Raw genomic sequence first — 21,464 nt, forward strand, 5'->3', positions numbered from 1 at the left:
GGTGACAGCAACTAATGCTTTCAAGCGACGCCAATGGTGCAGAGACCACAAAGTTTGGTCCCCACAGATGTGGCAACAGGTAATATGGTCAGATGAATCATCATTTACCCTATTTCAGACTACCGGGCGCGTTTATGTCTGGCGAACGCCCTCAGAAACCTTTAATCCTGAATGCCTCTTGCCGACTGTGAAGCATGGGGGTGGCTCAATTATGGTATGGGGTGCGATATCTTGGCGTGGTCTTGGGCCACTTGTTATTCTGCATGGGCGTGTCAAATCTAATCACTATCTGAGCATTCTAGAGGATTATGTCCATCCGTTTGTCCAGACTGTGTTCCCTGGAGAGCGACCGCTCTTTCAAGACGACAACGCCCCCATACACACTGCCAGATGTGTCCAAGAATGGTTCGAAGAGCATGACTGTGAAGTTGAACATCTCGCCTGGCCCCCTCAGTCTCCGGACTTAAATATTATTGAACATTTATGGGGATATTTAGAGTCCAAACTTCGTTCCCGATTTCCACCTCCATCCGGACTTTCGGAATTAGAGACCATTCTGCAGGAGGAATGGCTTAATATTCCTTTAAATGTTGTCCATGACCTTTATGCATCTATCCCCCGTCGCATTCAATCTGTTCTTCAATCAAAGGGTGGTCCAACCCCCTATTAATAAAGATTTTTCCTTATTTCACAGGTGTTCATATTATTTTGTCCCCCATCTGTATGTACATACAGACGTCACGAGAAAATTTGCTGTAATTAACTCGAGGGTCGTCAAAATGGATATTTCGGGTACCTGTAGGTTCCTAGGCATATATCCACGTGTGGTCGGGTTGAAAAAAAAACTCAACATTCATTCGGGGGTGAGAAAAATAGAAATTAAGGCCGATTTTTGAGTGATTTTTTTTTTTCGCGAATACAATACTTCCTTTTTACTTTCTTTTACAAAAAAGGAAGTATTGTATTCGCGAAAAATTTTCAGTCAAAAATCAGCCTTAATTTCCATTTTTCTCACCCCCGAATGAATGTTGAGTTTTTTTTTGCGACCCGACCACACGTACATATGTACCTAAGAACGTATAGACGCCCGAAATATTCATTTTGAAGTTTCCTAAGTTAATTATAGCGAATTTTCTCGTGACGTCTGTATGTACGTATGTATGTGTGTATGTATGTCGCATAACTCAAGAACAGTATGTCCTAGAAAGTTGAGATTTGGTACGTAGATTCCTAGTGGGGTCTAGTTGTGCAGCTTCAATTTTGGTTGCATTCGGGTGTTTCTAAAGGGGTATTTTGCACCTTTTGGGGGGGAATTCATTGTTAATTTCGATGCAAACTCAAGTGGTGTTATAATTTGGCGGATTCTTGGCGATTTATCGTCAGTCTTTTGGTCAACAAGTTTTGTCACCAATTTGGCGACAAATTTGGCGGTTTTTTTTTAAATCTGGTTTTAATGTGGCCATTGTTGGTGATATTTTGAGAGTTAGAGAGAGAATAACATTAAAATTGCAATAATAGGGAAATTGGTGTAACAGGAAGTCATGTGATGCACACATCAGCTCGTTTTTTTTTTTAATTTGGTCATAAACGTGTGGTATAATGTTAAGATATGAAGTCTATTCTGTATTTACATGTTTTGCAAAAAAAAATTTTGGTGTAATTTTAAAATATCTTTTAATTAGTAAAAGAAGTAAAATATCTCAAAAGTGGAAAATGTTGCGATTCTTCCATTTTTTGTAAAGAGTTATATTTACAATTTTTATTTTCTGCAGCTTTTATTTTACAATTGCTTTCACGTTATAAATGATTAGACTCATTCAACTGTAAATCTTAAGTTTTTAAGAACACTTAAAATATTCAACATTTGTAATTTGTTTCTGAATTAACTGTTAGAGGAAAATTCATTTTACTTGAAAGCATTTATCTCATTTAACTACTCCTTTTTTAATTACGCCTTTCATTTACATCCCTACTGTATAGTTTTAAGGTTGGATAATCCTTTAACAATAAGAAACACATTAAGCTAGCGTCAGATTTACTGCAGAAGCGAAAAAAAGCTTTTTGCCCAGGTTACGTGTTAACACATTAAGTTGGATTTTTCTTCCTCAACTTACTGTTTAAAGGATAATAAAAGCTTATAGCTAGCATTTTATGAGCTACAATATTTTCTTTATTTTCCCTCAGCTAGAAATGAGCTTTTAGAAGTTTACATTTTTTATGTATTACAACACCTTGCATTTAGAAATAATTTTAAAAAATCAGTTCTAATCGGAGTAAAAAAGTTTAAGTATTGTTAAAATTCCTTCCTTTCCTTAATTTTTTACTCGCTTTTGATTAATAAATAAAATTATTTTTACTACATAATGTTTGAAACTAAAATACATAAAAGCCATTTTGCACTCATTGCTCACTAGTATAATTTAACTTTATTGGAAAAACCTTGGTAAATGCAGGTTGTTCCGTTTTAACCTGCAAAACCTTTATTTTCGCAACCGTTAGTCCTATATGTATACTTTCAATTGTAAAACCGTTCAAAATCAGGTGCAGAGTTAAGATATTGAAAGTTTGAAGTTAAAATAAAAATGAGTAAAAAAATACAAAATTTAACTCTTTATTCGGGCCCCAAATCCCCTAACTTATATTTAGGGAAATAATCTCCATTGAAAAACAATTCCAAAACAAGAAGTTTTAAATTAGTACGAGTAACATTCATCGAGATATGAAACGCAGTGTTTGTGACTTACACCACTTTTCACTCGCTGTCACTAACGCCTTTTGGGGGAAAATATTGTAGTTAACATGTGTTTAAAATTATACGTGTGCATAGAGTGTATTTTTTCAAATTGTTCGAAGTTTTGTCGCGTGTTTTTTGTATCACGGCATAGCATTTGCATTTATTTTTGAATAGCAATGAAAAATATAAATACCTTGTTTTTCTTACTTTGACGACCTGTCATTCTTCTGAAAGGGCGGTAAGCTCCAATCTCATCTTTTGTATGGTCCCGTAAAATTTTAAACTGGAATATCTCCCTAAGTTTGGTAGCACAAATGTCAAGTTCTTTGTGTCAGTAATATCTTTAAATGAAGATTATTTCCCTAAATATAAGTAAGGGGACCTAGAGTCCGTATGAAAAGTTAAATTTTGTATTTCTTGACTCATTTTTATTTTTGCTTCAAACTTTCAATATCTTAACTCTGCATCTGATTTCTAACATTTTTGCAACTGGAAGTATACACCTAGGACTAACAGTTGCGAAAATAAAGGTCTTGCAGATTAAAACGGTACACCTCATATATTTTTTAATACATGTATCATTTATTGCAATACGTGCAGTAGCTTGGAAGCTATAATTGTTTAAAATCGACTACATCATTATGCTTACCCAGTGCTTGCCATACTTTTTACGAGTCGAAAAATGTGTAATGAAAGTTCATTTAGAAAATTATTTTAAAAAAATCGTTAACATATAATTTGCATTCAAGAAGCACAGTGCGTTTATAAAGTTTGCATTGATATAGGAAATTCATTAAAAAATATATTATAATTACGATTTAAATAAAAAGTATCTATCCTAATATCATAAAGTTTTCCCCAAATTGTTATATTAGCAGAAGGCAAGTAGGTGGTAACAATATCGCAAACTCAAAATGGTGTCTAAGACGTAAAAAAAAAACTCACAAGGGAGGATTGAGAGTAAGTCTTCTAAATCTTTGGTTTAAACGCATACTGCCAATCCGAATATGAACTTATGTGTAAACAAGGACTTATCACCGAACCCTCACTCCCCAGACGGTAAGCTCTGGCTAAGCATGACGCGAAGTTGAAATTTTTCTAAATCTTTTCAAAACTACGAAAGCTGCCCACGTAGAATCATATCAACGTTGCGTAGGGGAAAAAAACTTTGAGATGAGGATCAAAATTTTTAAAAAAATTGAGTTTATATCTGAAATATAAGTGAATTTTTTTTGTTTATATGAGTATTCTTTATAGATGCAAGGCTTTATAAACACCCTCTACAACTTTTGACGTGCGTACGCGAGTGAACGCATCCATTTCTTTTCACATACTAACCAGGAAACCACAAGAGCGAAAGAGCATTGTAAAGCATGTTTCTGGACACATAAATTAGTTGCCCTCGTGACCGCGTTATTGAAATATGAGGCATTAAAGACTGCCGAAAATTTGACATTTTAAGAAAGGTCACCGATTTCTGCAAGTTTTAGTTGAAAATAAAAGACGTGACTTTTTTTTTTTTTTTTTTTTCACACGATGAAATCGAAGGATCGATTTCTCGTCAAATCTTTGGCGCTTTTCTCAAAATGTTGGGGGACTCCTCCGCATTTATATTTCGATAACGGGCTGAATATGGCAAGTCATTTTTTACGTCAAAAATATATCTCAAGAAGATCTAACAATGGGGTTGGTTTCCTCAGTCAAAAGAACTACTTTTAGTCACTGAAATTGATAGAGTAAGCAAACAAAAATAACATGGAGCGTGAAAAAACTTTCATTATCCCAACGCTTATTTTTGAAATATTTTTTTTTAAATGTCCGATTTTGAAAATAAGGCGTGGTCTTCATGACGGAACAAGTGATGTACTTTGGCGCATATGTCTACCGCGTTTCCACGTTATGATCATCAAGAAACGAATTAAATATTGCGCTCTACGCTTGCTAACAACCATATCGTTGCCAGTACATGTGAATAAAGATGCGAATTAAATATTGCGCTCTGCTAATGGCAACAGTGAATGACAGTTCATCATTTGTGATGTCATTTGCAGAAGAGTAAATAATGAAATCGCACCAATAAAAGTGGATTTTTTACAAATATTAAATTTGGTCAAATTATTTTATAAAAATGGTTAAATCCTATGTTTTATGTATGCTCTGCAGAAAAAAACACTTAAAATTTTGGAAACTACCCCACTGCTACCTGTTTGAACTTTCTTTATTTGCACTATTCGTGCGATTCCCTGGTAAGAAAGGTTGTTCTTTTAAAAAAAAACCCGAGTTTTTAAAGGGTTGTATTTGAACTAATTGCTTATTAGATTAAATGGTAATAAACAAAACAGTGAAAGATTAGCTACACAAAGCGCCCACATTATCCCTCCCTTGCCTGGTTTCCTTCTCTTTGTCGAAAAAGTCATGCAACTACATGTCTGCTTTACCCTGAAAAAAAAGTTGGCGTACAAGGAAATCGGGTGGCGTTCACGCCAGTTTTTTTTTTTTTTTTTGGTGTTGAACAGGAGCTTTTAACGCCATAATAATGCTCTGAAACGCAATTCATTATCTTCTTTGAAAACATAAGCGTATAATTAGAACAATAGATGTGCATTTAGGAAACTTTAAATAAACTACTTCCTTACCATTTGGATTACTTAAATAGTACCGATTTTAGTTTAAGTTAATTTTATTACAGTGAACTCTAAAACAAAGTATCAAATTCAAGAATAATGATTTTCTTAATAAGAATAAAGATTTTGATAAAAAGGGAAAAATCTCACTCAAATATCTTTTTCATAGGAAAAAATCATCTTTTCAGGAAACAGTAAAATATCTGAGACAGTAAAAAATTATGATACAAAAAGAATTTAAAGTTGTTCTTGGCTTCGTTTTAAGAATAATGATTCGCTGACCTGAATATCACATCATCTAATTTTATATGGTGTATATTTTTTATAATCTTTCCATTGATATTCTCAATCACGAATAGTGTGATAAGGAAACAAATTAAAATAGATTGAAATCGGAAGTCCATATTGGGACTTATTTAGATGCAAAAAGTATTTGTCCTTGTGCCTCGTTATGGAGATAAAATGCCTCAAAGTTGTCAAAACTTGAAAAAGAGCCAATTTTTCACCTACGATTTCACCGTCTGCATATAACAGGACATCCATCTGCAAAGAGTAAAAGATGGGTTTTTTTTATTCGCCGAAACTCGCTCAATTCGGCAACTTTTCTTGAAATTTTGGCAAATTTTAAGGTTACATATTTTGAAACCGTTATATGCGAGGGCGAATAATTGTTTTGTCCAAAAAAAAAAACTTTTACTATGCTCTTTCTTTTCTTTATGACTTATTTTAATTTTTTTTTCCAGTATTACACTATTTTATGGTTTCCTAGTCAGAATAGTTACATTTTGCTATCATATTGAGATTTATACATCAGTTACTTAAAGTTAGTGTTTATTTTCTTTCAACTCTACACGTTTTAAAAATTAAAACTAGTTCATACGCTTTTACGATAATATTTTATGTTTTCTTTACAAATAAATGAAAATATCTTAATTAACTTTAAATTGTTATTGCTTAAAAATTGAAACGCATTATTTTAAAAGGAATGTTGTGCATAAAAATGCTCTAAGAAGAAGAAAATTGGTATACCAGTATTTAAAACTAAAATTTTTTTGTCTGTGAGTAAATCACTTAAGAGCAATAATTACGTGTATGTGCCATTGAGTTTGCTTAAACACGACAATCATTTTCCCATTCTCAAAATTTCCTGTATACACAAGCAAAACGTTTTTATGCTTTAAAATGTCGTTAAAATATGGAGTTTCGTGCAAGTTTGATTTGCGTACTGTTAAAGTATATATAGCTACCCTATATACACATATAGGACCCTAAAATTGCGTTAAGTTAATCGTTTTTTTTCAGCTGATATTTAGTCAAACATAACTTCCTTAACATTAATTAAACATAGTTACTAGGGTGGGTCGGAAACCACTTTTTTTTTCTAATCAATTTCTAACAGCGCGGAAAACTTTGCGCATTAGCATCCCAATAACGGGGAAAAAGATTAAAAAAAATATAAATAATTTTTGAAATTGCGCAAGAGCCCTCAAGTTTAGAAAAAAATAGAAGTCGGCAATTTTTAAAGATGTATAGTTTTTCAAAAAATAATTTACTTCATTTCTAATAGTATGAAAAACGCACCTTGTAGTTACCGAAATAGAAAAAGCGTGGACACATTGTCGATCATTTGATTGCGCCCAGAAAGCCATAAAATACTTTTTTCAAAGTTAAAGCAATATTAAAAAAAAAAAATTCTTAAGCAGACATAAAGCAATAAAAATACACTATTAAACATCCGTTTCAATGTTTTACATATATTTTATCTTATGCTGAAATGACTCAGGACTCACCACATGCAGGCCCGTCATTTAAAATTTTTCCAAAGGAGGGAGGGAGGGAGGTCAAAGAGTGCAAACTCAATGGAAGTTTCAACGGAAAACAGCAAAAATCACGCCCACCCAAATGAAAATACATTTATTTATCAAAGCCGCGCTAGGGATCAATAAACCACACAAGACCCCCTAAATGACAGGTCCAATCACGTAGCGTTGGCAGTAAGTCGAATTCCACTCAACACCCTACCCAATCAACCAACCAATTTGGATGTCATTCATTATGCTGAAGTTTTTTTAAATTCTGAATTCGTATCAAATGTTCTAGTTCTGACTGTTGTTTACTATGAAAACTTTCTCGGTTTTCACTCTTTGCAACATTTTCCTTCAGCCTCTGTCACAAGTTTTGCTCATCTCTCTGCCGATTGAGTGTGGTATCAAATATTCAAGTTATGGCAGGGCTTCGGCTTTCAATGAATATTAAAAATTCGATTGAATGCTTTGCTTAGTTTTCCATTATGTTAAAATGTCTCAGGACTCTCCACGTAGAGGTAGCAGTAAGTTGAGTCCTCTCCCACCCCTCCTCAAGCAGACACCCTACCCAATCAACCAATTTGAGTGTGATTTTTCTGTTTAAGTTCTTTAAATTCTGATTTACTATCAAGATTTTTTATCAAAGATCTTGGATCTAAATGTTGTCTACTTAATAAAACCATCTAGGTTTTCACCCGCGAACTTTTCCACCAGTCTCTGTCACAAATTTTATACATATCTCTACTGACTGAGTATGGCAGGAAATTTCACCTTTTTGTTGAAATTTCCATACTCCGAGCACATTTCAACAAGTGATTCAAAATTAGCTGTTAAGAATTCCAGACTCCTCAGTTATTCCCAACGGTTAACTATGCTACATGGGTGTTAGGACTTAATGTTTCCCAAATTTATCCGACAAGCGTAATTCTGATGCAGGAAAAATTATAGTAAAGAACGCGCCTGTTTGGCTTGATATTAAGATGCAGTACACAGTGAAATACGGCCCAAAGCATATACTAACGGCCATTCAAACAACAAGACATTTATCGAATAACGTGAAAAGAAATTCTTAATCCCGTCATACATTGAAACTCGTTCTTTTGTCGTCCAGAGAATATGACTACCACAGAATATGATGATATTGGACTGCACACAACACATTCGAGCATCAGGCTACAGGAGAATACTGAAAGTCTGAAATCACTACCATTGTTGTGAAATATGGCAACAGAAGATTTTGAATTTCATTGAATTTCAAAGCCCTACCATAACTTAAATATTTGATACCACACTCAATCGGTAGAGTAATGTGCAAAACCTGTGACAGAGGCTGAGAGAAACTGTTGCAAGCATGAAAAATCAGAAGGTTTTCACAGTAAATAACAATTGGATCAAGAACATTTGACAGGAAGTCAGAATTTAAAGAACTTCAGCATAATAAATCACCCCCAAATTGGTTGGTTGACTGTGTAGGGTGGTGAGCTGGACTCAAATTGCTGCCATCGCTTCCTGATTAGTCCCGTCATTTAAGGGGTTAGGGGGTTGGTTTATTGCCCCTCACCACTGTTTTAAGAAATAAATGTATTTACATTTGGCGTAATTTTTGCTAGTTTCCGTAGACACTTCCATTGAAATTGCACCCTTTGATCTCCCCCCCCCCCCCTCTCCGGAAAATTTGAAACGACGGGCCTGCACGTGTTGAGTCTTGAGTCATTTCAGCATAATAGAAATGTATGCAAAACATGAAAGCGGATATTCAATAGTATATTTTTATAGCTTTATGTCAACTTAAAAATGTTTGAAATAATAAAACTTTTATTTTAAAAATGGTATTTTAAGGCTTTCAGCGCGAATTCTAATAACCGACTATGTGCCCCCAAGTTTTTTCTTTACATTTCGGTACCTACAAAAAGTATTTTTATACTATTAGAAATGAAGTAAATTAATGTTTTGAAAAAAAATTACATCTTTGAAAATTGCTGATTTTTTTTCCATTTTTCTCAACTTAAGGGCTTATGCGTGATTTCAAAAAATATTATAATTTTTTAAAACTATTTTTACTGTTATTAGGATGCTAATGCGCAAGATTTCGCGCTTTAGAAATTGATAAGGGGAAAAAAGTGTTTTTTCGACCCCAAACTAATAGTTACCATTGATGTGTATAGAAATAAGCTCAAAATCACTTAATACATCACTGCAAAATTATTAAAATCGCATAATTTATTTTTTATTTATCATTGTACTGCTAATATTCCTTTTTCAGTTAATTCTATTTGCACATTCCTAAATGAATATTTACATTTTTTTCCATTTTAAAATGGAAATGTTTACATACGGCTTCTACAACACGGTTTCAATATTACACCGTACGAAATTTGCGACTATTATAACACGGATTCTATATTACACGGTACAAAACTTGAATTTAATGCTACAAACAGTTTTGATATAAAACAAACTTAAAAGATTGAATCTTGTTTTGGTTTTTTACAGTGTGAAAATACATTAACTCGATGATATTACCTCGAATAATATTTTTACTTCGTTTTTAAGGAACTGATGAGGAAAAATTGCCTCTCACCTGCTCGAAATTTTGGTTTTCCCGTATAAACTTTTAACTTTCAAACACTTCATTTCTCATTATCATTAAACATAAGATAAATTTTCAATACAATAAATAAAAAAATGTAGCCGAAAACAAAATATGAAATAAAATAAATAGAATTATTTTATTTATTTTATACTTTTTTTCGCTGATAATGCGTGTTTCGTTCTTAGTAAAGAAAGCTTTCTTGTTGTGCATGATAGTTTCAACATGTAGTATGTAAAAATAATTAAGTTGTATTATTTAAATCAAATATAATTTTGAATCGATGGGACCGTTGTTTGCTTTGGTACCCAGTTTGTTTCGCATGTTTTATTGAATTAAAATTTCAGCAATTATAAAATTTGCACCTTTAGACTTTGGTTTCGATACAACAAGGTACACATTAGGGTGGGTCGAAAAAAGCAATTTTTGACTTTCGGAACGCTTTCGTGCGGAAAAACTGCCTTTTCCAATAACAAGAAAAACGGTATAATTGTTTCAAAAATCGGTTAAAACATCTTCCGTTCGCGCATCGTACTTAAAATTTATTCAAAACTCCAAACTTATGACATTTTTATATTTTTTTAAAGTTAATTAAAACTTTCAAAATAAGCACGCTTTACTCTGTTCTGCCTTTTTTATGGTTTGAACTAGTGGTACCCGCACGGCTTTGCCCGTAGTAGAAAATTAAAAGTTCATTTGGTTCGCCTGTATATTTACAAATAATGAATGATGAATTTCGCGCCCATTTGCTATGCTTGCCCATGTTATGGTTCCACGTTATGATAATTTGGTAATTTACTCACCCACGTTGTGATAATTTGCTCGGTGAAATTAGTCTTAAAATTGGAATAGAAAAAGAACAAAATCGAATTTTCAAAAAATCGCTTCAAGGTGCACCCCCCCCCCCCCATGCTGTAAGCTAATTTTGTGCCAAATTTCACGAAAATCGTCCTAACGGTTTAGGCGCTACGTGCGTCACTAAGATCCTGACAGAGAGGGATCCAGAGATCCAGACAGAGAGACTTTCAGCTTTATTATTAGTAAAGATAAACTAAGCAAATTAAAATCTGATGCATAGTATTGTTTTTCCGTTTGCGCAACGTCTTAGAAAAAACAGAAGTTCACCAATTTTTTCCTATTTTCACATGAAAATCTTCGCTTGCTTTGCTTAAACAAAACACAGTACTCACCACGAGGAGGTGGTTGAACATCAGGTTTCACCCACACCTACCCAACCAACCATCCAATTGTTGGATGTGTTATTTATATCATATTTACAACTATTCTCAAATGTTCACATAAACTAAGATGCTTTGGCTTACTGTAATATTTACTTTTCCGTTTCTATGCCTTCGACACATTTAAAGTCTGATTTTTGACAGAAATGAACATGTTTATTTCCGAATATGTTCCCTTATATATCCTTTATAAGTGATCTAGACTTAGTCGCTCGGATATATCCATATCTAGCTTCATGTCCATAAACTTTCATGCCTGAGTCACAAGTTTGACATATCGTTCTATAGCCTGAGTGTGACACGGAAACTTTTGCATGTTGCTTATTGACTTATTGTTAATATTGTTGAGTGATTTATATCATTATCATTTAGGGTTCCACAGCATTGGAGGAGGATGCAACCCATATGAATTCCAATTAATAATTTCAGTGTAATTCGATGCTTGAAAGTTTAGGTTTGGTGAAATGAAATTTCTGACAGTCTTTTTCTTAATAACCGTATGTCTTGTTTATAAGATCCTTCTATAACCTAACTCCCGAATATGTTCCCGTTCGTCAACAATCATTGCCAACAAAAATATTTCTGGGTGTGCAAAGAACGCATTTCTTTCTATTACTGGATCTACAACTGGGTTTGAATTGCTTTGAAGACATGTCTTGGTCTGTCAGTATTTGCTCTTTTTAATTCAAAATCATATATGCATGCAGGATTTCAAGATGAAGTCAACGATTATTTTTTAAGTTGATGAACTCGTGTGTAACTTAAGAATTCTGCTAGCTGCAGTTAGCCATCTGGAATGGGACAAAGGACAGGGACGCGATTTACCAAGCCTTCTGGACAAGGTAACTGCCCCTGAAATATTCAAGAAATGCCGTTGATTTTGCTCTACAGGTTCCTGTCTATATCAGAATGGGACAATCTATGGGTTCATAATAGCCTACAGGTAGTTTTTCACAGCCAAGTGGATCGTTGCCCGATCAGCCCAATAAAAGATTTAAGCCTTGAAGTTTGATCGTCAATGTGTTGGAAAATGTGGCGAAAATTAAGCACATTTAAGTACTGGAGAAAAACGCTCCACTGCAGAGGACGTCCTACATAATTTTCCATTTGGTGGATGACACGGTTCTTCCATCCTGTATTAGTTAACGTACCATCACATTCTACTACTTCTAGTTTATCTAGCGGTACTAATAAGTCATACAATCGAAAAATTATGCTTTGTGTTAAGTTTGTTGTAGAGCAAGAAGGAGATACATGCCCACAAGCGATGACTCACAGAGTGAAAATGACGAATAATTGACGAATTTCTGTTTTATCTTAGACGTTGCGCGAAAGGAAAAAATATATTATGCATTAGATATTAATTTACTTAGCTGGTTTTAACCATAGAAAAGCAGAAAAAAGTAAAGCGTGTTTATTTTTTAAAAAAATAAACTTTAAAAAATTATAAAAATTTCGTGATTTTCGAGTTTTTAAAGCAGTTTAAGTGCGATGCGCGAACGGAAGATATTAACCAATTTTTTAAAAACTTACACCTTTTTTCTTGTTGTTGGAAAAGGCAACTTTCCCACACTAAAGCGTTTTGAAAATTGAAATTTTATTTTTTTCGACCCACCCATGTACACATGGTTTGATCTGCATTTAGTTCAAAGTCTCGTACAGCACGGCATCGATATAACACGAAACGAATTTCGATACAACACAGTACATGTTGACCTGAATTTTTTGTGTACACAAACAAGTTATTTCAAAAAAAAGTTAAAAAAAAATATTTATAAATATGTCTTGTATAACCCGGCTTTGATACTACATGGTACGAATTGACCGTGTTATACGAGGGACACCGGTATGTTAAAAAGTTAAACTACACTTTTATCTTTTCTATTTCGTCAATACCACATCTAGTTTTATGCAGCTATACTGCCCTGCGCAGGTAAACAGCAGCATCTGCAGAAATGAGCTCTCGAGTTATTTGAAGAAATGTGTGTTGAATTCAGTATTAACAACTGGAAAATGTCGAAATTAGGTTTTATTTTCCCGCAGAAACCAAATAAGCATGATTGTATAACAAAGCTAACGTTGCACATATGACAAAAACGCAAATAAATAAATAAATAAAAATAAATAAAATAAAATGAAAAGTTTGCGGTTACTGCTCTTTACCTGCCCACGGCGGTATAGCACTTAATTCCTCAAAATGCTTTTAGAGGTTTCTAAATGGCGGTAGGAAGTTTATGAGCTCAGACTAAGTATGATTTCCTTTGCGGCAAAATGTATTCATCCTCAGCCTCTTAATCTATCAAGAATAATAGAACATGTAGGAAAACACTTAACTAGAAGGGAAAGTCGATATTAATTTGCTTCTGTCTATCATTTCAAGATTACTAGACATTCAAAAAATCTAATATTAAGCTATATATTCCGGGCAGTAATAGTTATAAAATATCTTTATGCAAGAGAATATGCTGTGCAGAATTTTGTTCGGACTTATTTTGCATTTATGTGTGCTAATTTAAGGAAACTATTCAGCGAATTATTTTACTTATCGTATTGAATTTTTTTTTCTCGTTAGTATTATATTGCTCGATGCTTTTTTTTTTAATTGAAAATTTAATACTTAGGTTTTACTAGGTAGCATCAATTTTTTTTGAAGCAAGGGCCTACGTCTTGGGAAAAATTAACGGTTTTGCATGATAAATAATTTTTAATAAGTTTTATTTTTAAATAACATGCTACATACATTTTTGAATAAAAATGACAACCGATCAGGAATTCCAAGGACATGGGAAAAATTACCCAAATAGTTAGTTTATAAAAAACAACATAAAAGTCTAAAAAGTAAAAAAGTTTACACAGAGAAACCGTCTGAAGCCTAAAATTATGATATATTGAACAACCTTAAGACAAATTCTACGGTTCAATAAGAATAAAGTCTCAGAGCTTAAGCTTTGGTTATAATAGAGCACTGTATTTAAAAATTGTAAGTGTATTACCATAGGTATAAGGACTACATTAGCTTTTATGACAAATATGTGTCTGAAACAACATTCAGGTTTCTGAGCTGAGCTTAAAGGTTGTACTTCTTCACATCAAAATTAAATGGAACTCCATTCAAGTAGGCTTGGGAGATTCCTCGTGCTTTTTTTACTCCAAAGAACGGTAATACACTGTATTCAAATGTACTGCTGGTAAATTAAAGCTTTTATGCAAAATCTCTAGAATAGATATTGTTCTAATTCATAACTGCGCACTCTAGATTTCAAAGAAATGTGAACCAAGTATGTTTTTTATCCACTTTTAAACACCCATAAGTGTATCTAATCAAAATAGAGGTTTTATATTTACGAAAAATTAAAAAATCTCCTTTTGTTTACCAGTGTAATAATAACAGCTAGAAATATTATTAAATAAAAAACGTCAAATATTAAAAAGAAATGCAAATGAAGAAATGACGGCAAAATATGAGCCCAAGATTTGTGCAACTCTTGAAGAATGCTTCTCATACTACGGAATTTCAAAACTTTAACAGAACTATTTAGGAGTTATTGCGTCTAAAATTTATTACAAAACAATTTTGGAATAATAATAAAAAATGTAAAAAGAAATTTTTTACACCCCCCCCCCCTTTCTCGATCCTCTTTTTCCCAAACCTTTATTATATTGCCTCCTTTTAATGGTTTACTACTTTTCATTTTGTTTATTTTAATAATAAAACCCAGACTTTTAAATTAGACAAGAATCCGTGAAAAAAAGATACGAAACTATGCACTTATATTTAGCCATATTTTACAAATGTTCTGCTAGAAAAAACTTCAGTTTTACATCTATAAAATAAATCAGGTAAATACAACTTGGATTTATCAAGATACTTATTAACTGTTACAAAATGGCCAAGTTTAGATTTAAAAATTCAGCTTTCTGCACCTGGGCCATTCGCACCTGGGATATACAATAGAATAAAGTTTGGTTTTATATCTTCAGTCTTAAAATTGCTTTTAAAAAGTGTTTACGAAGTTTCGACCATTAACAAGCTCTGATTCTACTTAAACTGCAACATTTATACTGTACTATAGGGTGTTTGTAAAATACTTACAACGCATCCCGTTGATACAAAAGGAATAAAAATTATCAAAATAATCAAGAAACAATGTATCTTATTAAAATAAAACAAGAAGTTCTGTCTAGAACTAGACGAGCCTACTTTCCCGTATACCCATACTACTTTCTAGTACCTGATCAATGTTCTCAAAATAGCTAAAATCGCAAATTGTTTCAAACATATTTTTCCAATATTTTAAGCTACTTTCTAGGAATAAAATATTCCTCACTCATCTAAAAACATTAGATGCGTAAAAAAAAGGAAAAAAAAAAAAAACAAAACGAACAAAAAATAGCAGCAACTTTTAAAAAAAGCAGCTAATACACTTTTTTCCATTTAAAAAAATTCTTCAACAGCTTTCAAAACGAAAAAAAAAATAATAAAAATTAACAAGCTCATTAAAATAAATACATCCTATCAAAAAAAAAATCGTTTCTTTTTCCCCTGTTGCCAAAAATAATTTTTTAAATGAATTAATGCACTTATCAAGATAAATAAAAACAATAAAATGTCAACGTAAAGAAATACTTTTTATTGTCAAACAAAAAAAAAAAAAATCGTCTGCGCGTATCTTTATGTAGAAATATAAATGACTTCGAGTTTATTCACCGAAAACTGAATACCTAAATAAAACCTTTAGCGTTAAAATAAAAACAAATCATATCAACAATAATTATTTCACAGTTAAAACCATAGCGTCGGAGTCTGAGTCAATCTAATTTTGGGATGAAGGAGTCGGAGTCGAATATCCAAGAATCGGAGTCAGTCATTTGTCCGTGTATAAATTTTTCCCAAAGCTAGGAAGTCGAATTCGGGGAGTCGGAGTCCGATTAATTGTCGGGCACACGAGTCGGATTCGGATTCAGGTGCCCCTAAATTCTCGGAGTCGGAGTCTGGAGTTCGGCGTCAAGAGCTATTTCCAACAAAATTTGTTTGAAGTAAATCCGCCTTCAAGTACGGAATCTACATTGACTTTCAGTTTCCCCGTAGGCGCTAATGTTAAGGGATTTGAACTGTTCAAAATTGAACAGAAAATAGTTCAAACCAAAAAGCGAAATATGGGAATGAGGTGTCCTTGCCGAGATCTTTCGAACAAAAAAAAGTTTGTTCGAATCGGACTATTCATTCAAAAGTTATTAGGGGGGGACAGAGAGACAGACCGACAGACAGACAGACAGACCGACAGACAGACAGACCGACAGACATTTTTCCCCATCTCAATACCCTACTTTCCAATTTTTAATTTTTCGATATTTATTTAATTATTTTATTTATTTTTGACTTTTTTTTGTTTTTCGGGATATTTTTAAGATGCATTAAGCCTTCTTTCATGCTTTTTTCTTCTTTTTCTGACTTTTACTGGGAAAGTAGGCTAAAAATAAATGCGAAGCCTTAAAAAAATCTGTTTTATAAGTAACAGAAGGAAACATGCGTGTTAAAAGAAATTCATAGCTTAATTCAAGATTTTTTGCTGGAACTGAGTTATTTTTATACCACTTCGGTTTTTGCTATGGCGAATAGGGCTCCCTTGAGTATATAATAATATACTCAATATACAAATACAACAAAAAACAAAAAAAAAAAAAAATACAATATACAAATAAAATAAAAAAAACTAACACAATAAGAAAATTAATTCTTTTTCTGAGAAATTGCTTATTGAAGAGTATTTTAAGTCAAAAAATAAGGCTCTTACTCATTAGGAACGAATAAACGAAACGTTTAGATTCGCTTAACGGAATTGTTCAGCTCTGGTTTAACTAATTACTTATTAAATGTTCGTAAGAACTAATTACTCTTTTACATTTCAAAATCCAACAACACCGTTTTAAATCAGTCAATGTCTGTTCTTAAATACGATACATAATCTTCAGTTTTCGTAGTTAACACAATGAAAGGTACGTAATTTAAAATTTTTATTGTATAGAAATCTTGATACGCGTAATCTTTTTTTTTTTTTTTTTTTTGCTTATCCAAATAATAGGATGTAACACCTTCAAGTATGTTGTTTAAATTTCGGAATTGATACAGCACTTGTACTTTACTCGAGGGACAAAACTTTCAATCTGCTTTTGTCTAACAACACGGCATTTCAGTGTGTATTGACAACGATTGAATCCAATTTTCAATTATTTTTTTGTCACAATTTTCATACACTTTAGTTTTCAATCTGTTAACATTAATCGAGAACATTTTAGTTTTCGGAACACCAGACTTATAATTTTAATCTTCGTAATAATTTTAATCACAGAAATAACACATTTTATATAACTTTTTCTTGTATTGATACAAATGTATGAAACTTTAAACTGGCACTTGCATACACTTGTTAAAAACTTATGAATGATTGTCCTTTGATGAATGTTGATTATGAATATCCTTGATAGGAACATATGATCGCAAACGCAATGCTGACACGCTACAATCAAACAAAGCCAGAAATTGATGACTGCAAATAAGAGCACAAATTTACAATACGAAGGAAAAGGTGTAAAGAAAAGTTTAAAACAGTTGTCGAAATTTGCAGTCTGCATACGTAACACATGCGCCGTAATGACAAAGCAATTTTTGTTACAATAACGACTAACAAATGACTAATAAAATGAGAATCTTTGCGATTAATATTTGTGAAAAAAACTTACTTCGAGAATGCAAGGAGACTTCCCGAAGCAACTTAGGATAGTCTGTGACCGGACTTGTTTCGTCGAATCCTCTATGAAAAGACTTCTTTCCCAGAGCAGTAAACACTGCACCCAAAGTAAAGTAACAATTCGAATTGCCTTTAGTCCTGTCTTCGTAGTTGTGAAAAAGCAAACCAACTATTTTCCAATTGAATTTCTTCAGGACCTGAAGCACTATCGTCCCTATCTGGGAATATGAACCATTCATGCGTGTCAGAAGCCGATAATGCGGATCTTTGTGGTCAAAGTTGTCATTCTGACCTCCAGCAGTCAATATTGGCAAACCCCACACAGAAGAATATCGAGCTACGGGAGCTAACACGTAAGGGCACAAGGGTCCCAAGAAGATATCAGCCAATCCTGCGTTATACAAAGAAAAGGTTGCCAGTGGTCCATACGTTGATGAACATTGAGTATCACGGTATAACACTTCCATTGGCCTTCCACCTTGTCTAAGTAATGTCCGCACTGCATATATCACTGCTGGCAAAACTCGATGTAGTGAATAGGGAAATGTGTCATCATCGGGGGCAAGCACTGCAAGTCGTATTGGTTTGACATGTTTAAAACTTGAATCACATAGAATAAAATTAAAGACCACTATAAAAAGTATCGTTTGATTCCAAGTCATACTTTAAAATTTGTAACTGACTTCAGGAAAATTTGTAAATATTTTTGTAAAAATCATGTTTTATTATTCGCCAAAAACATAAGTTTAAATCAATGTAACACTGAACTTAAAAATCCCATGCTCACTTGAAGTAGAAATCAGTTGTTTAACTATTGTTCACTATCTCAACGTTTTGCCTTCTAATATCATCAAATAACATATTTTTTTTTATTTAAACTCAAAACTCTTTCAAACTTGGAATGTAGCAAACAAATTATTATTATGCTAAAATGTGTGCAACTGCTCATAAGAATTATTTGTGTATGCACTCTTAATCGATTCGTTTTCAGTTTATGTTTTGGTAGATTGGAAAGTAAAAAATAGGATCATGAACGATTTTTTTGATACATCAATGAAGAAGTTTTTTGAATTTTCCATAGTCATACCTTTATACATTTCGTAAGAAAGAACTTTTTTAAACCATCAAAAACAAGTCATTTAGATTAGATGCGTATTATAATGTGCAACAACCGAAAAACTCGTAAAAGATGTATGCTCTAAGGATCACATTTTTTCAGTTTTATAACTACGATTTACAATGATAAAACAAAAATGACACAGCCACCGAATCAAAACAGTGATTTGTTTCAGAACACAACGCTTAGAAACTTGTTCTAAACTTTTTCAAACTTTTCGAAAACACTTTCACCTGCCATTGAAGTAAATTTAATATTTTCGAAAATTTTGCATTCACTTTTTAATTTCTTTTCAAATCTTTTAACAGGATACAGATTACAAAGCAAACTCCTCATTATTTCACGTTTGCACAAAAGCGCGTTATTTTAACCAACGTATTGGAAATCAATCCAATCGCTTACCTCCTCCAGAGGCCTCATAGAACGGAATAATTTCTCTGCTCTTCGACGGAACTCACGTGAAGCTTGGCGGATATTTTGGGGCGTTAGTCGCCAAGAAAGTTTCCGATGAAGATATTTTTATCAGCCGATGACAATGACCTAGGGGGGCAATTCTAAACTGTGTTTTAATCTAAAAGCAACGGTTTGTCAGTGGGTATGAATAATTAGTTTACGCACATGCATTTAAGTTTGTAAAATGAAATAATTCTAAAAGTGACGGATTTTTTTTAAATTTCAAGTCAACCACATTCAACCCAACCACGATTTTAATAATAACGATAAAATTAAAAATTTTAAAAACCTCGACTAAGTCGCAACTGTAGAATCAAGAGGGAAAGAAATTCCTTTTAAAAGCCTTATAATATTGAAAATGGGCCGTGGTAGCCCGATCGGTAGAGTGTCGGATTCGGGACCGGAGGGTCCTGAGTTCGAACCTCGATGGTCGAAGATCCACCGTCGTCATTAAAGGGGACTGGGCGACGTTAAATATGCTCGTGGTCTCAATGTCCTCCAAGTGAAACGATACCTCTGGGGGTGCTAGCACCAGGCAGCTATTAGCTCCTGGTCTAGTTCTAAATTCTCATTAACTGTCCGATCCGGTGATGGTGCTGCCATCTATCGGTATAAAAAATAATGGAGGCAAGGCACTTAGTATGCAGTCCTCGACATAAATACAGTTGCAGTCAGTTGTGACTCGGAATCGGATAATATTGAAAATCAATGTCAAGTATTTTATTTGCTATTAAATACAAACTGGCAACATATAAAAATTTTGAATCATTGCTATTAATTTCCTTGTCGTCAACAACGAATTCAATTATCAATCGCGTGAATAAAAGCTTAGCCGTTATTAAAATCTGCTTAAAAAACGTTATAATTCGAATTCTATGAAGCATGGAAGTTTCAAACCACATTCTATCAGACGTGGAAAAAAATTCTTTTCATTTTGGTATTAATTTTTTTAATTTTCAACTATGTTTTCACTGCAAAAATCTCGAAAAACCTTTTAGAGGTTTTATATTAATATCTTCGTTAATTATGTCGTCCATATATGCAACCTAGCTAAGAACACTCTCGATCAAGTCTCCTTTCGAACAATGTTTTTTTTTTTTTTTTTCTCCAAAACCAGTCCATCCGTTTAGGCGCTAGAGTGCCACAGACAGACAAACCGATACAAAGATACAGACACGTTAAACTTATAAAACCCTTCCATTGTTTGTCGGGGTTAAAAACTGTTTCATGATTTATTTCTTTTTTTTTTTTTTTTTTTTTGCTCAAGTCGTTACAAAAACTTGTATTCATTTTAGGATAGGAATGAAAGTTTCGAAATGAAAAAGCGAAATAAAATTTTCTAGCCTTTGGGCTTTTCTTAGTTGAGAAAGCTTCTGAATTTGCGAAGGAACTACTGCCTTACCATGATTACGATCAATTTTGAGGGGAAAGTGAATGACTTGAAAAATCTAAAATAAAAGGCACGGGGTCAAATGAAAAGTAATGTTTGATAAATCATATTGGACGACAATGTCAGGTATTAAGTAAAAGTAGGCACATAGAAAATAAATTTTAAAGAATACATAAAAGCCACTCAATATTGAAATTTCTGACATGAATGCATTACCTTTGCAATCATTACCACAATAAACATTTTTTTTTTCAAAATGAAAATGGCTTTCGTGGAAAGTCAATCAAAGAAAAAGTCCTGTTTATGGCAATAAAAGATACAATCTTAGATTGAAATTTTATTGCAAATTATTGTAAATTTTGATTTTATAAAGTAATTTTAACAATGTTAAAAAATAAGTAAAGATTAGAACGTTTAAATGTGGTTTTATATTGCATACATTATTATTTTAATATTTGATCTCCACTTAAAGAACGTATCAACAAAATGAGCAATTTTTGCTTTATTTTGAGACTTCATGAAACAGATTTACGATTGTACATTATACAGGGTCCGTCATATCAATATTCTGTATTTGGAGAGAGAAATGTGTGAGTTGTGATTTGGATACGGTGGTCGATGTGCCATCGATAAATACTAGTATACGTGCCATTTGTAGTAGTTGTAGTAGCTTTGTGGGGTGAGCATCTTCATGTTGCACCCCGGAAAAAAAAGTGAAACAACTAAAAATTTGAGGGGGGACGTCTTAAATGAGATGCAAGTGC

At 33.0% G+C, this 21,464-nt stretch overlaps 1 protein-coding gene across 1 annotated transcript; it reads right to left on the reverse strand.

Annotated features, from left to right (window-relative positions):
* Nucleotides 1-16,543: 16,543 nt before the first annotated feature.
* On the reverse strand, nt 16,544-18,402 carry LOC129223175 (atrial natriuretic peptide receptor 3-like). Its single transcript, XM_054857742.1, has 2 exons — nt 17,733-18,402; nt 16,544-16,617 (listed from the first exon to the last, which is right to left on the reverse strand). The coding sequence occupies exons 1-2, from the start codon at nt 18,400-18,402 to the stop codon at nt 16,544-16,546; spliced, it is 744 nt and encodes a 247-aa protein (XP_054713717.1).
* Between the last annotated feature and the right edge of the window lie 3,062 nt (nt 18,403-21,464).

Source organism: Uloborus diversus, chromosome 5 (genome assembly GCF_026930045.1).
Source record: "Uloborus diversus isolate 005 chromosome 5, Udiv.v.3.1, whole genome shotgun sequence".
In the NCBI taxonomy this organism is placed as follows: Eukaryota; Metazoa; Arthropoda; class Arachnida; order Araneae; family Uloboridae; genus Uloborus; species Uloborus diversus.

Bases quoted from the DNA above. Each gene is read 5' to 3' on its own strand.
- LOC129223175 (XM_054857742.1), bottom strand. From the start codon at position 18,402: ATGACTTGGAATCAAACGATACTTTTTATAGTGGTCTTTAATTTTATT. The intron at 16,618-17,732 runs GTAAGTTTTTTT...TATATACTCAAG, and splicing joins AGTCTCCTTGCATTCTCGAA to GGAGCCCTATTCGCCATAGC.